The 17,209-nt window shown below is 38.3% G+C and overlaps 1 protein-coding gene and 1 non-coding gene across 4 annotated transcripts in view; one reads left to right on the plus strand and one right to left on the minus strand.

The window, feature by feature from the left end:
• SPHKAP (SPHK1 interactor, AKAP domain containing) overlaps positions 1-15,694 on the minus strand; it is a 215,609-nt gene extending 199,915 nt beyond the window's left edge. For 2 of the 3 annotated variants that reach the window (XM_023193892.1, XM_023193893.1), the window contains exon 1: positions 15,144-15,273. In XM_023193892.1, the coding sequence (XP_023049660.1) occupies positions 15,144-15,175 (32 nt within the window). In that variant the 5' untranslated portion in view covers positions 15,176-15,273. Of the gene's footprint in view, positions 1-15,143 lie in introns of all 3 variants that reach the window. The other variant, XM_023193891.3, reaches the window with a different exon arrangement.
• Positions 3,385-3,491, plus strand: LOC111527575. The gene has a single exon (XR_002726709.1). It is a non-coding gene; the product is annotated as a U6 spliceosomal RNA (small nuclear RNA).
• Positions 15,695-17,209: the final 1,515 nt, after the last annotated feature.

The following is a 17,209-nucleotide window of genomic DNA, read 5'->3' on the forward strand; positions in this document are numbered from 1 at the left end:
CCCTCATATCATTTTGAAAGAGAAATGCCCAAACATATTAACTTTGTTCACCATTTAGTATGACACCTAGACCTCCCTGTAGTAAATTTACTTTACATGTCTTTTTCCAGGTTTTATATACCCTCACATAGTGAAGACTACATTCAAGTCACTAGGTTTTATCTCTTCCTTTCAAATAAGTTAAGTAAGCTATTCCCCTGATTTTTTGCCCAGCCTCAATCATCCATACCAGTCCTATATAATTAATTTTCAAGGTTAAAACTTGGATCATATCTTCACTTTTCCTGCCTCGTTCTTTATATATGTTCTTATTCATCCTGTGGAAAGTATCTTTGACACAATAGAAATACTGAGGAAAATGTTATCATTAATATTTTCACACATTTCTTCTGCACGATGAATGACTGTGATCTGTAAGAGCTGAGTGTTATTATCGTATTGTATCATTCTTGCATTGCTATGAAGAAATACCTGAGACTAGGTGACTTATAAAGAAAGCAGGTTTAATTGGCTTACAGTTCTGTGGGGTGTACAGGAAGCATAGAGCTGGCATGTGCTTCTAGAGAGGTTCCTGGAAGCTTACAGTCATGGCAGAAAGCAATGTGAGAGCTTGCACATCACATGGTGAGAGCGGGATCCACAGAGAGAGAGGAAGCTGCCATACACTTTCGCACAACCAGATTTTGCAAGAACTCACTATCATGAGGACAGCACCAAGAGGATGGTGCTAAACCATTCATGAAAACCCAGCCCCATGATCCAATCACTTCCCACCAGGAGGTTTGGGTGGGGACATACATCCAAACTATATCAGTTGTGGTAACAACTTCTCTAGTTAGGATGTTCTCTGAACACTGAATCTCTTTCTTGGATACTTTTATAATGATCCCTGTGATGAAACTGCAACTAATTTTCTATATTACCTGATTCTCTTGAAGTCACCACATATTTTTTACCTTTGCAAAGATAGGAATACTAACAGTGTAACAGAATGCCAGGTCTGATCGCCGATCGACTGATAATTAACACAAGTGAAGTCAATGTACCTTTTTAATCACTATTTTGAAGCACTGTTGATTCATTTATTTAAAAAGTTGAAGTAAAAATTAAAAATATTCAGGATATATTAAATCCATGAGTAGGCAATGAACACATTACATGGGGCCAAGATTTTGCTTAGAGAAAAATGACTTCAATGGATTCTTAATCTATTTTTATCTGAGTTTTATTTTTGGTTTGAATTACCCAGATAAATTCTTTAATTTATTTGTCTCTGTAAATTAAGTGGAAGAATTATGTACTCAAGTGAAAATAAATGGGTAAGTCTATTCCTATATGCAGTCTACCAAAAGTAATTTACTGAATTCTTTTTATGTTCTTAGTTCAAAATTATAGGCTTGTAGGACAAAAAGAAATAAGCTATGTTATGTAACTTACATTAACACTGAAGTATAAAGAAATAATCAATTCTCTTAGTATCTTTGGAAGCAGTATTAAATATTTTAAAGTTCTTATTATATTATTTAACTCATTTTAATATCTGAGAAAAGTACACTAAAGTATAAAATGTACAAACTGAAAGAGACATTCTCATATATTAATACCTTTAGTATACACTGATATCTTCTTATATACACACATATTTAAAATGTATATGTAATATTATGCTTAATGAAAAATTTAGGAAAATATCCAACAAAACTTTAGCATTCTATCTTATTATATATTTATTTTAAAACAGTTTATTTTACTTTAATGCACTAATCATTTCAAATAAACTACTTACAACTTTTTATATACAGTTTATCATTAAAGTCAAATTAAATATGAATAGACCATAATTTTTATGAGCTTCAACTTGCCACAAGAAAATCATTTTTTTCTGTTGTTTTAAAGAAAATGATTGATTGATAGAGTGACTGATTTAATAATGGATATAGACAGACCTAATTTTACTGCACTTTCCTGTGCTCTGCAGATACTGTGTTATAAATTGAAGGTTTTTGGAAATTGTGCATCCAGTAATCCTACTGGCACCATTTTTCCAAACAGCATGTGTTCCCTTAATGTCTCTGTGTCACATTTTGAAAATTCTTGCAATATTTAAAAAATTGTCATTACTAGTATTGCAGCTATTATGATGATCTGTTTAGTGATCTTCAATGTTACTATTGTAATTATTTTAGGACAACATGCACCATGGCAATACAAGAAGATGAACTTAATCGACAAATGGTGGTCTGACTGCTCCAGTGACTGGAAGTTACCCCTTCTCTCTTCCTCTGCTTGGGTCTCTCTATTCCTTAAGACAAAATAATATTGATATCAGGCCAATTAATGACTTGAAAATGGCCTGTAGGTCTTCACATGAAAGGAAAATCACACATATCTCACCTTACATCTAAAACTGGGTATGATGAAGTGAGGAAGAGATATTGAAAGCTGAGACAGGCCAAAAGCTAGGCCTCCTGCATCAAGCAGTTAGCCACATTGTGAATGCAAAGGGAAGAGTATTTGAAGGAAATTAAAAGTGTTAATCCAGGGAATACACAAATGATAAGAAAAAGAAACAGCCTAATTGTTGATATGGAGAAAGTCTGAGTGTTCTGAACACACAATCAAGCCAACCACAACATTCCCTTTAGGCAAAGCCTAATCCAGAGCAAGGCCCTCACTCTCTTCAATTCTATGAAGGTTGGAAGAGGTGAGGAAGCTGCAGAAGAAAAGTTTGAAGCTAGAAGAGGTTGGTTCATGGGGTTTAAGATAAGAAACTGTCTCCATATATAACAGTGCAAAGTGAAGCAGCAAATGCTGATGGAGAAGCTGCAGAAAATTATCCAGAACATTTAGCTAAGATTATTGATGAAGGTGGCTTCACTAAACAACAGATTTTCAATGTAAATGAAAAATCCTTACATAAGAACAAGATGCCATCTAGGACTTTCATAGCTAGAGAGGAGAAGTCAATGCCTGGCTTCAAAGCTTCAGAAGACAAGCTGACTCACTTTTTAAGTGCTAACGCAGCTGGTGGCTTTAAGTGGAAGTTAATACTCATTTACTATTCCAAAAATCCTAGGGCCCTTAAGGTTTATGATACATCTACTCTGCCTATGCTCTGTAAATGGAACAAAACCTGGATGATACCACGTCTGTTTACAGCATGGTTTGCTGTTTATTTTAAGCCCACTGAGACCTGTTGCTTAGAAAAATATTTCTTGCAAAATGTTACTGCTCATTGACAATGGACCTGGTCACCCAAGAGCTCTGATGAAGTTGTACAAGAAAAGTAACGTTGTTTTTATTCCTGCTTACATAACATTTTGTAGCCCAAAGATCAAGGAGTAATTTTGATTTTCAAGTCTTATGATTTAAAACGTACCTTTTGTGCTTGCTCACACAGCACGTTTACTAAAATTAGAATGATACAGAGAAGATTAGCATGGACCCAGCTCAAGGATGACATGAAAATTCTTGAAGCATTCCATATTTTTGAAAATTAAAAAAAATTACAAGGGTATAGTTGCCATATATAGTGATTCCTATGATGAATCTGGGCAAAGTAAATTTAAAAATCTTCTGGAAATAATTCAGCATTCTAGATGCTATTATGAACATTCATGATTCATGAGGAGGCCAAAATATCAACATTAATGAGAGTCTGGAAGAAGTTAATTTCAACTTTCATGGATGACATTGAGGGGTTCAAGACTTCAGTGGCTAAAGTAATTGCAAATTTGATAGAAACAGTAAGAACTAGCATTAAAAATGGAGTCTGAAGATAGGACTAAATTGCTGCAATCTCATTATAAAACTTGAATGAATGAGAAATTGCTTCTTATGGATGAGCAAATAAATTGTTTTTTTCAGATAGAACCTACTCTTGGTGAAGATGCTGTGAATATTGTTGAAATGACCACAAACAGTTTAGAATACTTAATTGATAAAGTATCCTAAATGCACAAACTTAACTGATAAAGCAGTGACAGAGATTGTGAGGACTGATTCTAATTTTGGAAGTTCTACTATGGGCAAAATGCTATCAAACAGCATAGTATGCTACAGAGGAGTCTTTCATGAAAAGCAGAGCCAATCCATGGAGCAAGTGTTTTTGTTTTCTTATTTTAAGAAATTTGCACAACCACCCCAATCTTCAGCAACAATCACCCTGATTAGTTAGCAACCATCAATGTCAAGGCAAGACCCGCCACCAGCAAAAAGATCAGAACTCTCTGAAGGTTCAGATGGTTATTACCACTTTTTTAATATAGTTTTTAAAAATTAAGATATCTACATTGGGGTTTTAAACATAATACTATCTCACACTTTATATATGATGCTATAGAGTACACATAACTTTTGTATCCCCTGGAATACAAAAAAAAAGTGTGCCTTACTTCATTATGATATTTACTTTATTGTATTGTTCTAGAACCAAGCTTACCATATCACTGGGGTATATCTCCTTTCCATCTTGTTTCTCTAGGAATTTGTGATAGTTAACAGAAAAGATATATGCAATAATCTGTGATAGTTAACAGAAAAGATATATGCAAAAAGTAGAAAAACATAAGTTAGAACTCAAGGTTAAGAATACTAGAAATTATAATAAGAGGTCAATATGGTTAAAAGGAACACAGATATTCAGGTCATAAATTTCTACACTATTGTTATAATTGAGCTTTGAATTTGTTTCTAGGACTTCTGGCAGCTGAAATGAAATAAGGAGGTGAGAAATCATATAGACATTATTTTTTCTTATGGAAAAGTAAAGAAGGTATTTAGACATGGTTGATAGGCACGTTTCTCTGTACCAGAAAATTTCAAGTGCTTCCAATTTTGTTTTGGAGATTTATTATTATTTTAAGTAAATCCAATGCAGTCTTAAGTACAATCTGTTGCATATCATTTTATTCTTGGCTTAATTTTTAAATATTTGTGTGATTTGAGTAATTCATTTAAGTTTTCTTGACTTTGGTTTCTTCATCTGTAAAGGAAGGGGATGGGGCAAGATGACCTGCACTCAAGTCTTTTGTAATTCTAATATCCCATATCCAGTGGGTTCCCATTTTCCCAGCATAGACAATAGCACTTACTATTTAAAAAGCCAAGTTTCCCTTTTTATAAGTTTGCCTATATTGTATAGGTGAGTCTCTTCTTAGGAAGAAACATTTTTAATTTAGGGGTCACCCGTCAATTATGTCAAATGCTCCGAAGAGTTAAATAAGAGAAGGACTGATCAGTTTGGTTCGTTTGTGAGAGATCACTCAAGAAATGAAAAGTTAATTTCAGAGTGGAATGAGTGTCAACTTCCTGGTGTACTGGGTATCTACTTTCTAGCATGCCTCTTTACATCCTTTGATTTGTGGCCCCAGGTGTACCCACTGTGCAATTGGACCCACACACTGTTGGTGTAAGGAAGGCAGGAACTGGGTCTTTCTTACTCCATTGAGAGTCTTGAAGGTGTCAGGAGAGAGTGTCTGCTCAATAAATGTTGCCTGACAATCAACTTTTGAATCTTGTTCTTACTTACTTCTGTTGACATGCTACCAAAATCAGTGTTTTGTCAACCCTGTGTAGCACAGATGCATCTAACGTGAGGTTTAGCATCTAATGTCATTGTTTATCTTGAAAATTTTTGGAGTCAAAATAACCTTTGAAAATCTCTTAAGAGGCTTAGAAATTATGGTATGTTGGATTTTGTGAAAAAATCTTATAAAGTGTGTGTGTACATCCTATATAAGAATGTATAATATATAATAAATGTATAAGTTAAATATAAGTTTACTATATTTTTAATCATATGAGGATGAAAGAGAAATGAAATAAAAAAAGGAAAATGATCATGTCGCACTGTATTTGCAACAGTTAAAACCATATATGATACAACATCATTCTATCCCTAAATAACAGCAGCCTGTGTACTGTGAAATGTGCAATGTGTGAATTGATAACAAGATAAGTATGATTCCCAGTTCACACTCCATGTCCCCAGGAAGATAAGCCTGCAGGCCATGGTATTTATTGTGATTATCTGGAGCTGGTCCACAGGACATACCTCCTGACTACTTGCACAACTGCTCAGGGTGAGACTCATTTCTCCCTTTTTCCAACTTCATTCTCATATCAATATGCCCAGTTATATGTTGTTAGGTAGTGATAAGGGTCTTTGGAGGTCTAGAGCAAAAACAGAGTTCTGTGAGATCCTCTGGAAATCTTCACAAGTCAATGCAAAGTCCATCTGATCACCTACCATTTCAACCCTGAGGGTAACCGCATCAGGCAGGATGGGCTAGGTTATACTGCAATATCACACAATTCCAGAACCCCAGGGGATTAAGACCACAAAGGCTTATTCATATTTCTTACTCATGCTACGTGTCTATCATGGACTAGTTTGGGGCTCTGCTCCAATTCAACCTCATTCTGAAACTCAGGCTGTTGGAACAGCCACAGTCTGAAATCTGTTAGTCACCATGGCAGAAAGTAAGCGAAATACAGCAAGTCACACATGACATCTTTAACACTTACACTGGAAGAGACACGTACCCCTTCTGTGCACTTTGCATTGGTCAAATCATATTATGTCACTATGTTTTATACCAAGGAGAAGAGCCAGTACAATCCTGCCCTATGCTTAAGAGTACAATTGGAGAACTTGCTGAATAGCATTAATGATCACTGCAATAAACATGTGCCAAACAGTGAATTTGGTAGGGTTTCCAGGTCCATCCTGATCTGTCTGGTTTTATGTTCTCGAATAACCTTTAGTTCTTTCAGCTCAGGCACACTGAATGACTCACATATCTCAGAGGAGGAACAAATAGTCTTGTCCCTCTTCCCTTTTATTTAATAAAGAAAGAAGGACACAAGGAGAAAGAAATAAGATGGAAATTAATCCTCGTAGAATTTCATGTGTCATTTGATGGCCAGGATGATCAGTTTTTAGTTCAATTAATGCCTGTGGTAGACTGAATAATGAACTCCCTCAATGATGTCCATATCTTAATTTCTGAAACTTGTAGTATATGTGGCATTGTATGACAAAGAAAAATCAAGGTTCAAGATGGAATTAAGTTTAATAGCCAGCCGATCTTAATATAGAAAGATTATGCTGGATTATCTAGGTCACCCAAAGTAATCACAAGGTTTATTAAAAGTGAAGGAGGGAGGCAGAAGAGGAGGCCAGAAGTCAGATGTCAGATGGTGTGATTGAAGAAAAGGACTCAACCATCCATTGCTAGCTTTGTAGATGGGGAAAGCTGGTTATGAAGCAAGCCATATAAGCAGCCTTCAGAAGCTGGAAATGGCAAAGAGACCATTTCTCCTGCGAAACCTCCAGAAAGGAATGCAGCCCTGGCCACACCTTGACTTTGTCCCAGTGAGATCCGTGTCAGACTTCTGACCTACAGAACTGTGAGATGATAAATGCATTGTTTTAAGCCACTCATTTTCTGACAATTTTTAAAAGCAGCTATTGAAAAGCAATACAATACCTTTATGTTTTTTGAACTAACTTGTACTTCTAAAACCATGGCTACTCTAACACGTTCAGACACTATTTCAATAATTTGGCTCTGTAATATGTAGTTAAAAGGAATAAAAGGAAGCACATTGGTCTGCATGTTATTGTTATTGTTTTTGGAGAAAACCTCTGTTAAACCATGTGGCAGAATATGTCACCTCTTCTATCTCAAGCAGAAATGTGGCTTGGTGTGCAGGTAGAGGCTTTAGTATCTGAATTCTTAGCTCTATTGGGAACAGATACAAACTTTCTAATTCACATGCTAAACTTTGTTGGCTGTCACTCCCTATGTTTCCATTGCTTCCTGTGGCGTATCAAAGCCTCTTATAGCATCCACCCATCTTTGTAGCTGCTTTTGATTCAGAGACCATATTTTGAGAAAGACTGAATCAAAAGACATTCAGAAAGAAAGTGATATCTTGAGATTACATAGTAAAATCATGACAGGCGTCTCATATGCTTCAACGACGTTCTTAGAATATGGGGTGAAAAATGTCTGAAATAAACAAAGCTATGTGGCATGAGAAGGTCTTGCAGGACTCCAGCGTGGAAATGGACTGGCATTAGAAAACTGAGAGGGACAGTGATGGAGGTAGCATTATACTTTGAGTTTGAAATCCTAGAGATCAAGTTCCGGTTCTGCCACTCACTACATGAGTAACCTTCGACAAGTCGTTTAACATTTCTCAGTCTTGGTTCCTCATCTTTAACATGGGAATATGATGCTGACTTCCAGTTTCCATTTGGAGATACTACTATTTTACACAAGATTTTTGGTTTTCAACAAAACATTACAAGCCCTAATGAAAAAAGCAAGGAAAAAAGAAAAACACTTCTAAGGGATGAAGCAACGAATAGAACCAGAGCTAGGTGTGGCACAGATGTTGGAAGTATTTGGCAGAGAATTACAAATCATGAGTTTAACTGAAATGGTTCTGATGGAAAAGGCAGACAGCATGCGAGTTCACATGAGTAGTTACAGCAGAGAGATAAACACTATAAGGTAAAACTAAATGCTAAATGGAAATGCTAAAAATGTAAAACATGGTAACCAGATGAAGAATGACTTTGATAAATTTATCAGTAGAATGAACTCAGCCAACGAAAGAATCGATGAACTTAAAGATAGGTCAATAAAAATTACCCATCTGAAAAAAAAAAAAAAAAAAGAAAAAGAAAAGGAAACAAAAACACAATTAGAAGAGAATATCTAAGAGCTGTATTCTAATATATGTGCAATTAAAATTCTAGAAGGAAAAGAAAAAAAACAGAACAGGATAGGAAAAACATTTTAAGAAATTATGGCTGAATTTTTTCTTCAGAATTAATAACAGGCATGAAGTCACAGATCCAAGAAGCTCTTTGGACAGAAGAGATGTTAATACCATGCAGAAACTTAGAAGTATGCAAATAAAATGTCAGAAATGGAATAAATGAAGGGTGTTTTCATATTTCAATTGTTCTAAAAATATCTGGTGATTTAAAGCAAAATATATAGTGTGTTTATGACATTTGTAAAAATAAAATATATGATGATATTAGCACAAAGGATCAGAGGAGATAATTTAGAATGTACCCTTGTAAAAATCTCACACTGGATGTGAACTGGTATGTTAAAATTTGAAGGTAGATTCTGCTTAATAAAAAACATCTTCTAAATCCTGGAGCAACCACACACTTTTTAACAAAAGATAAATAATAAATCAATAAAGAAAGTAAAATGGAATCACAAAACAATTCTCATTTAACCCAAAGCAGAGCGGAAATTTTTAAAAAGAATAAAACATATATGACACAAATAGAAAATAGCTAGCTAATTTATCCCTATCTACAATCTTAACAAATGTGAATGGTCTTAACACATCAATTAAAAAAAGAGATTTTTAGATGAGATAAAAAGGTAAGATACAATACCCTATTTATAAGAAACAACTTACATTTGAAGAGATAGATAGATTTTTTTAAAAAGATAGAAAAAAAAAAAACAAACAAAAGGAAGAAAGGGTAACTACGCTAATATCAGATAAAGTCAACTTTATCTCTGAGTTATGTGAGCTATTCACCAGTATCAACTTTAAAAATCTATCATGAAACAATCATGTTTAGAAGAATTCATTCAGTATGATGGGAAACAATGGCTAAAGACTATTTCTTGTACTTCACAATACTGTCTGAAGCCTCACATCCTTTTCAAATGGTTGAAGTAGTTTTCACATTTCCCAGATGATGAAAATAAATCACAGAGTAGGTCAGCATTTTACCCCAGAGTGGCTAACCAATCACTAATATGTGACAGAACCGGATCTTAATTACTGTGCTGTCTTCTTTACAAAAGGAGTTTCTGTAAGTATAATGCTGCTTCCCACCTCTGGGGGAACATTAAAAACACTAAAGCCGAATTCTCGAAGACAAGCTTTCTTTTGGATGGGTGGTGTTGCTTCAGTTCTTTTAAATTCCTTGATTTCACCCGCCTCTTTCAAGAGAGTAAGACATTTATCCATATCATACGCAAGAGAGAGTCCCTGCTACAATACAGGTTGTGGCATTACAGAAGACTAAAGTAAGAGGGACACAGAAGATAAATATATCCAAGATACAGGTCAGCACATCCAGGAGGAGGCAGAGAAGCAACAGGTCGGGTAACTTGACCAGACATTCTCAGCCATTAATTTCAGAACAGGACTAAGCACCAGATCTCCAAATATCAAATACAGGGCTGGGCGCGTAGCTCACGCCTGTCATCCCAGCGCTTCCGGAGGCTGGGGTGGGGCAGATCACCTGAGATCAGTTGGAGACTAGCCTGATCGACGTGGTGAAACCCCGTCTCTACTAAAAATACAAAATTAGCCGGGGGTGGTGGCGCATGCCTCTAATCCCAGCTACTTGGGAGGCTGAGGCTGGAGAATCGCTTGAATACCGGAGGGAGGTGGAGGTTGCAGTGAGCGGAGATGCAGTCATTGCATTCCAGCCTGGGCAACAAGAGTGAAACTCCGTCTTAAAAACAAAAACAAAAGCAAAAAACAAAACAAAACAAAACAACAACAACAAATCAACAAACAAATATAATTCATCACTGTTTCCTCTTCCCCTCCTTACCATTATTTGTAGCTGTAACTCTGTAACACAGAGAAAAAATTCAAATGAGTAGCACTAGCCAAAGGGGGCCACTTGTAAAACAAAATATATCTTAATTATTCATTTATGAGATGATTGTAAAGGGCCCATCCAACTTGCCAGTATCTAAAGTGTAGTTTTAATGTTGGTCTTTTAAGCCTTCTTCTTTTTTTTTTTTTTTTTTCTATTAGGAATTGCCTTCAGAATTCCAGTCTCTTAACCAAGTATCCACAACCCAGCAACAAAGTGGACTCTCAGAATTTGAGGCACCAGGACTTTCTAATTCCCAGTTCCTTTCTCTGTAGGAAATGGTACCTCTTGGGCAGTGTTACCCTGAGAAGAGAGTGAGACTTGGGGAAGGTGCCCAGAGCTCAGTGCTGGCCTTGAGGACAGTGTGCATTCCAAAACAGAGAATGAAGTGAAGTGTACTCTTAAGGCAGCATTTCGTATTTGTCCCTGTTCCTCAACTTAAGAGCAATGGATTAATCTTTTCTGAAAGTTTTTCATAAATAGGACAAAGGAATTAAAATGTACTCTTAAATTTCTCCTTTCGTGTAAATCTAAAATCAGTTAACCTTTCTATAAAAACTTGGTGATGGAAGATCATGGTCTAGTATACAGTATTGGGTTGTTTGCTCCATTTTAAAAAATCAATTTTATTTTTCCTGGAACTAACATACTGAGAGGTAAAATCTTGAGATTCTGATGAGTTTTAGTGAAATGTGTCCACGTTAAACTTTGGATTGGTTAAAACAAAATGACAGGAAGCCTATATACATTATTACACATGGAGAAAATAAATATAAATTATTGTTTCCAAAGTTTATGTTTGATGAGTTTTATCATTTGAAGTGCCATATAAACATTTTATTATTACAATAGAATCCAGTAAACCAAGCAAAAAGAACAAAACAATACAGTATAACAATGCAAATGTTTAGAAAGCAAGGAACTCTCTTAACACTCAAATTCAAGCTTAGATATGGTCAAGGTGACAAACTATTTCTGTTTGCTAAGAAAGATTATTTTTTAGCACTTGTTGGCTTTAAAAGATGGTCTCCTTGCTTTTAGGCTGCCTCCGTGTGTTCTGATGATATCAGTGTTTGTCCAAATTGTGTACCAGAATTTATTTTTCCCTCCATTTAAAATAAAGTATGGATTTTCAATCAGTACATGAAAGAAAACTGGACTTAAAGGCAGGAAAATTTTGTGGATGACCTAGGTCTGCTACATACAATTTATATGGATTTTTAATACAATTATTTGCTTTATTTAATTTCCTTTCGCTTCAGAGTTTTCAGCTAGGAAATGGAGATGATAATATCCATCATAATTGACTCACAAGGATGTGATGATCAAATAATTTAATATATTAGATAACACTGGATAACACCTTACTATACACACACTAGTTACCAATATAAAAGTGAAATTGACTTTTTTTTTTTGTAAGGGGAAACTACTGTATTGTATTACAGTGTACTATAGAACAGACTGGATGGAAGTCCTTTGATTCTTTTTTTGTTTTTCTAATATCTAATTTTGTGACTTAGCAAATCAAATCAATTTTCCATAAAATAGATGACTAAAGAACCTCTATCAAAGCTTTTAGATTTAAAAAATCCCCCTTAAATTTTCTTTTTTTTCTTGAATTGGACTACTAGTCAGAAAACACTTGGATTCCAGGTCTACAATGCAACTAACATGGAAACATTTAATCTCTGCACAGTTTGGTTTCCTTATGGAAGATATCTTCCAGCTTTGATAACCAGTGATTTTAAGAAATCGGTGATGTAATCCACATAACTTACTGTACATTTAAAAATGAAAATATTCATAGTAAAAATGAATTGGAGTTTTCACAGAAGGAAGGGAATACAGTTTAATAACTCAAAGAACCCGAAACATTTCCTTTAAAAACAAAACATGTTTTACAGTTTCTGAAGTATATAAGTCACATTCAGTTTTACTATCAGTCTTCACAGAATGTCACTTGATTGAAATTTCAGTAATTTATATTTGTGTTTAATTGAAAATTCTAAGGAAATGGAAAAGCCAACATAAAAATATATTCTCTAACTCAATATGTTATTAAATCATTTTGTTTTCTCTAATTATTAAGTAGAATGTCTTAAATTGTTTTCTAATTCTTAAGAGAAACAATGATTTATAACCACCAACTTAATTTTATTAGATGCCAAAAATGTTTTCAGATTTGGACATCCCAAGCCTTGACCAGTAACAATTTGATATTTGCTAATCATTGTTGTTTTCTTCGAAAAGCTTACGTAGAATAGTCAGTAATCAGTTCTTTAAAATGCAATGTTTTGTGAACAAGTAGCATGACTAATACATGATTTGTCTACACCATTGAAAATTTTAATTTACTTTTTGCATACCAATCCCTATGGCTTTCAATTAAGTCTTATAGAAAAGAAATGATGTTTCTTGTACACAATGAAATAGAGGATTGAATCAACTCATGTGCAGGAGTTAATTTACATGACTAAGAATGCTAATAAAATACCCGAAATCGCTAAGCTGATTTGTGGAAATAGGTGAATAAAAAGTCAGGTTCAAAAAGCTTAGTTTGCTGCAGCTGATATTAAACCTATATTAACATTTTAATAGGCTACTACAAGACACAGAGCAATATCATTGGAGTTGCTTTGCTCTTTATAAGGTCATTTTATAGTACTGAGACAGAAAAAATATTAATAAATTACTGGCACAATGTGTTTCTAGTAATTTAGAAAATGTTCCAGTATTTGAATAGAAATATAGTCAGGGTTCAGGCACAGCTATATTGGTCTGTAAAACCGGATTAAAGCAATCAATCTGTTATCAAAAATCTCTATTGGAAGATTATTAGGACCACCCAATTCACCATTTCAATTCTAATGACCATTTGCCCTAGACAGTAGAATAGATAGGTGGAGAAAGTGAGCTTCCAGTTTACATGACTTTCCAAACACCTTAATGCCTTTGCTTAAATATTACTGGCAATTTTTTTTTTTTTTTAAGTTAAGAAAAATCGGCAAAATGGGAAGACTTAGTGGTGGTCGTTTGACCCTGTTGGGCTGGGGCAGGGATCGGGAGGGTGGGGATTGAGACTTCACTTAAGAGCTACTTAGGGGGGTGCACAGAAACCACCGCGGGCATTTTCAGAAGCATTTGCTACCCCCGCGGCGAAGGGACACTTAAGGAGGAAGTGCCTGTGGAACTGAGAAAGCCTTATTTCATCGCGGAACACAAAAAATTCAAGTCTCTAGATGGCAGCCTTCAATACCTTTGGAAAGCAGTCTCTCCTCCTCCGCCACCCCCACCTCCCCTCCCACCGCATCTCGGCTCCTTGGCAATGTAGTATCACTACATGTGTGCCCTGGCCAGTGGATATTGGGTTTTGCTGCTCTCCAAGAATCTGAACTTAACGTGTTTATTCTAGGGCCTGGTGCTCTTCTCTGGAAGCTACCTAGCTGTTAGCTTGGGGAAAAGAGGGAGTAGGGATGGCTCCAAGAGCCACGCTAAGCCTCTGCCGAGGGGAGGTGGGGCTGCGCCGCAGCCAGGGCACCCTCTACCTGGGAGCAACAGCATCCTCCGCTCCCGGCGCGAAAACTCCGCTCCCAGCGAGCGCAAAGACCACCTGCCCAACTGGCGGAGCAGGAGAAGCACCACCGCCCCGATTCACCCAGACGTTTATGGGGAAGACATAAAAATCTTGGGTTCTTAAATTCGCAAAAGACTGAGTTAGAAGGAGTGCGTAACAGGGACAAATAAGAAACAGGAGAAAGAAACACGCCCCGAAAAACACGTTACTTGCACCCGGCAGCCCCTGGGGGGGGGGGGGGGGGGCGTCCCTCACCTACCCCGGTGTGGGGACGAGAAAAGCCAAAGGTGTTAAAGAAGGAACTCGCAGACTGGCAGGGAGTGTGGGGGCGGCGGAGGACGGTGGGACTGCAGGAGACCCAGGTCTTTTCTGTCCAACCTTAAGATCTCCCTTTGGGGGTAGTCTAGGTGTCGGTTGGGAGTGAGGGACGATCTTCCCCACCCCAGCAGCCCCAGACACCCGCCCAGGTCAAGGTGGACGGAAAGCGGGGGTACTTTGCTCTAGCCCGGTTCCCTCCTGTTTTAGACCTTGGAATCTGGCTCCTCACAAGGTGTGAAACCTCTCCAAGCTGTGTCCGCTGACAGTCCGGCTCCTGGCTCCACCCAGGGCAGAGCAGACCTCCGTCCCTGGGCCTTAGAGGCTGGCAAGGGGCTGACCCCCAACCCGTGCCACTCTAGCGCACAGGCCCCACTCAGCATCGCGCGCTGTGGGGCAGTTGACAGGGACCCCTGTAGCTCCAGCGAGGCTGGACAGGACTTATTTACAAGTGCAGTGACCCCTGCCTCCTCGCTGAGAGCCCCGTGCAAACCGAAGCACTCTGGGGCAAGTTGGTGAGCGACTCACAACGCGGAACGGAGTTTGATCGACATGATATTGGGCATAGAAAGAAGCGGGTCTTACCTTGGTACAGAGAGCAGGGAGTTGCCATCCATTGTTGATGGGCGCCTAGAGAAGAAAGACGGAAAGTGCAGGCGAAGGATAAGTCTGTGGTGCTAGGACCCAGCTCCCAGAGTGGCAGACTGGCGCGCGCCAAGAGAGAGGCGCGCAGGCTGGGGCGGCGGCGGCGCCCACGGAGACTCGCTCCTCCCTGGCCGGCAAGCTCTGTGCGCTGCGACCGCCCGCTGTCCCCTCCCGCCGTCCTCTCTGATCTTGCGGGAGCGCTTGGCCGACGCTCCCACTTTTCTGCCCGGCTCCTGCCTCCTGCAGGGCGGGCCCCAGTCTCAGGTGCTCCAGGATCCTGCTCTACAGCTCATTCGTGCCCAGAAACATAGGTGACTCCAGACCAAATGTCTCTTTCCCCACCCGCCGTCGGTCTCCCCTCCCTTTCTCTCTGGCGTACAGCAGGTCTGAGCCCTGAAGTTGTTCACCCACTTTCCCACATTCACGCCCTCACTCCTAGCAGTGCCCACACTCCCCACTAGTCGCGCGCCGCTCCTCTGGCTTCCTGTCTGGATTTCATTTTTGTTTGTGGTCTACCATGTTACGGTCGATCACTCAGAATCATGCTCTCTTTGACACCCCAAGTCTTTTCCCTTTATTTGGACTTTCTCTCTTGGTTTTTGGTTTTCACGTTTCTTTAACTCATTTTGCTTAACTGTGACTTAGTCTTCTCTCTCTTCTGTTAGAACCGTGTGCGCACACAGAAATCTCAAAACCTATGAGAGCGGCCATCCTTCCGGGGACAGCACTCGGAACCTGGGAGGAAGAGCTGTCACAAACTTCCCCAGTTGCCGGCTGGCTATCTCCCTGAGCAAAAATGAGAGTTGTCTTAAGAAGAAAGGCACTGACAGTAGCAAGTATCTGCTAAGATGAGGGCGCTGTGGACTCTGCTTCTTTTTCCAATTAAAAAACAAATTAAAAATAAAATTTGGGACTTCCACAAATGGGAAGGTTGAGCCAATGTACTTTTAGCTGTTCCTCCTAGTAAGTACAACTAAATCCCCCGGAGGTTATCTATAAAACAGGCATGAGAAAAAGGTGCATGGAAGAATGCAGACCCCCTAGAGATCCTGGGACTCAAAACATGGCATAATGATGAGTTCCTGAAGTTCTCCCAGACTTTGGCTGAAGAAGATGACAACCCGGAAATGTCAAGGGGCAGAGACAGGAAAAGTCTTGACAAAGGACTCCTCTTTCTAGCCACAGGATCAGGAAAGAGGCAGCCTAGCATGACAGAAAATTTACACACAATAATAGCTCCCCTGTGGCCAAACACCATGAGAAAAAAACCTGTGGCCCTTTTTCAACTACACCATCAAAGGCCCAAGTAGGGAGGCTACATTTCACCATCTGTAGGCTCTAAGGATGTAAGTCAGTACCCTGGGCAAGGTGGTGTCAAAGAAAACTAAGTAGGGACCAGGACTTTCATCCCCTCCAAACACTGGCCGCACTCTCCTCTTCATGTCTCCTTTCCCCCATCATGGTGCCAAGAAGAGCTTGAACTTCCACATCCACACAGAAATAATGAAGTCCCCTTCCCATTCCACACATGCAGGTGGCATGATGGCAAAGTAGGGAGCCAAGGCTTTTAAAAAAATATTTTTTATTTCCATAGATTTTTGGGGAGCAGGTTACTTGAGTAAGTTATTCAGTGGTGATTTGTGAGATTTTGGTGCACCCATCACCTGAGCAGTATACACTGAACCCAATTTGTACTCTTTTATCCCTCACCCGCTCCCACACTTTCCCCTGAGTCCCCGAAGTCTATTGTATCATTCTTATGCTTTTGTGTCTTCACAGCTTAGCTCCCACTTATAAGTGAGAACATATGTTCGGCTTTCCATTCCTGAGTTACTTCACACAGAATAATAGTCTCCTGTTCCATCCAAATTACTGCAAATACCATTAATTCATTCCTTTGTATGACTGAGTAGTATTCCATTGTGTATATATATATATAGCACAATTTCTTTATCCACTCATTGATTGATGGACATTTGGGCTGGTTCCATGGGATCCAGGACTTT

This window comes from Piliocolobus tephrosceles, chromosome 11 (genome assembly GCF_002776525.5).
Source record: "Piliocolobus tephrosceles isolate RC106 chromosome 11, ASM277652v3, whole genome shotgun sequence".
NCBI classification, from domain to species: domain Eukaryota; kingdom Metazoa; phylum Chordata; class Mammalia; order Primates; family Cercopithecidae; genus Piliocolobus; species Piliocolobus tephrosceles.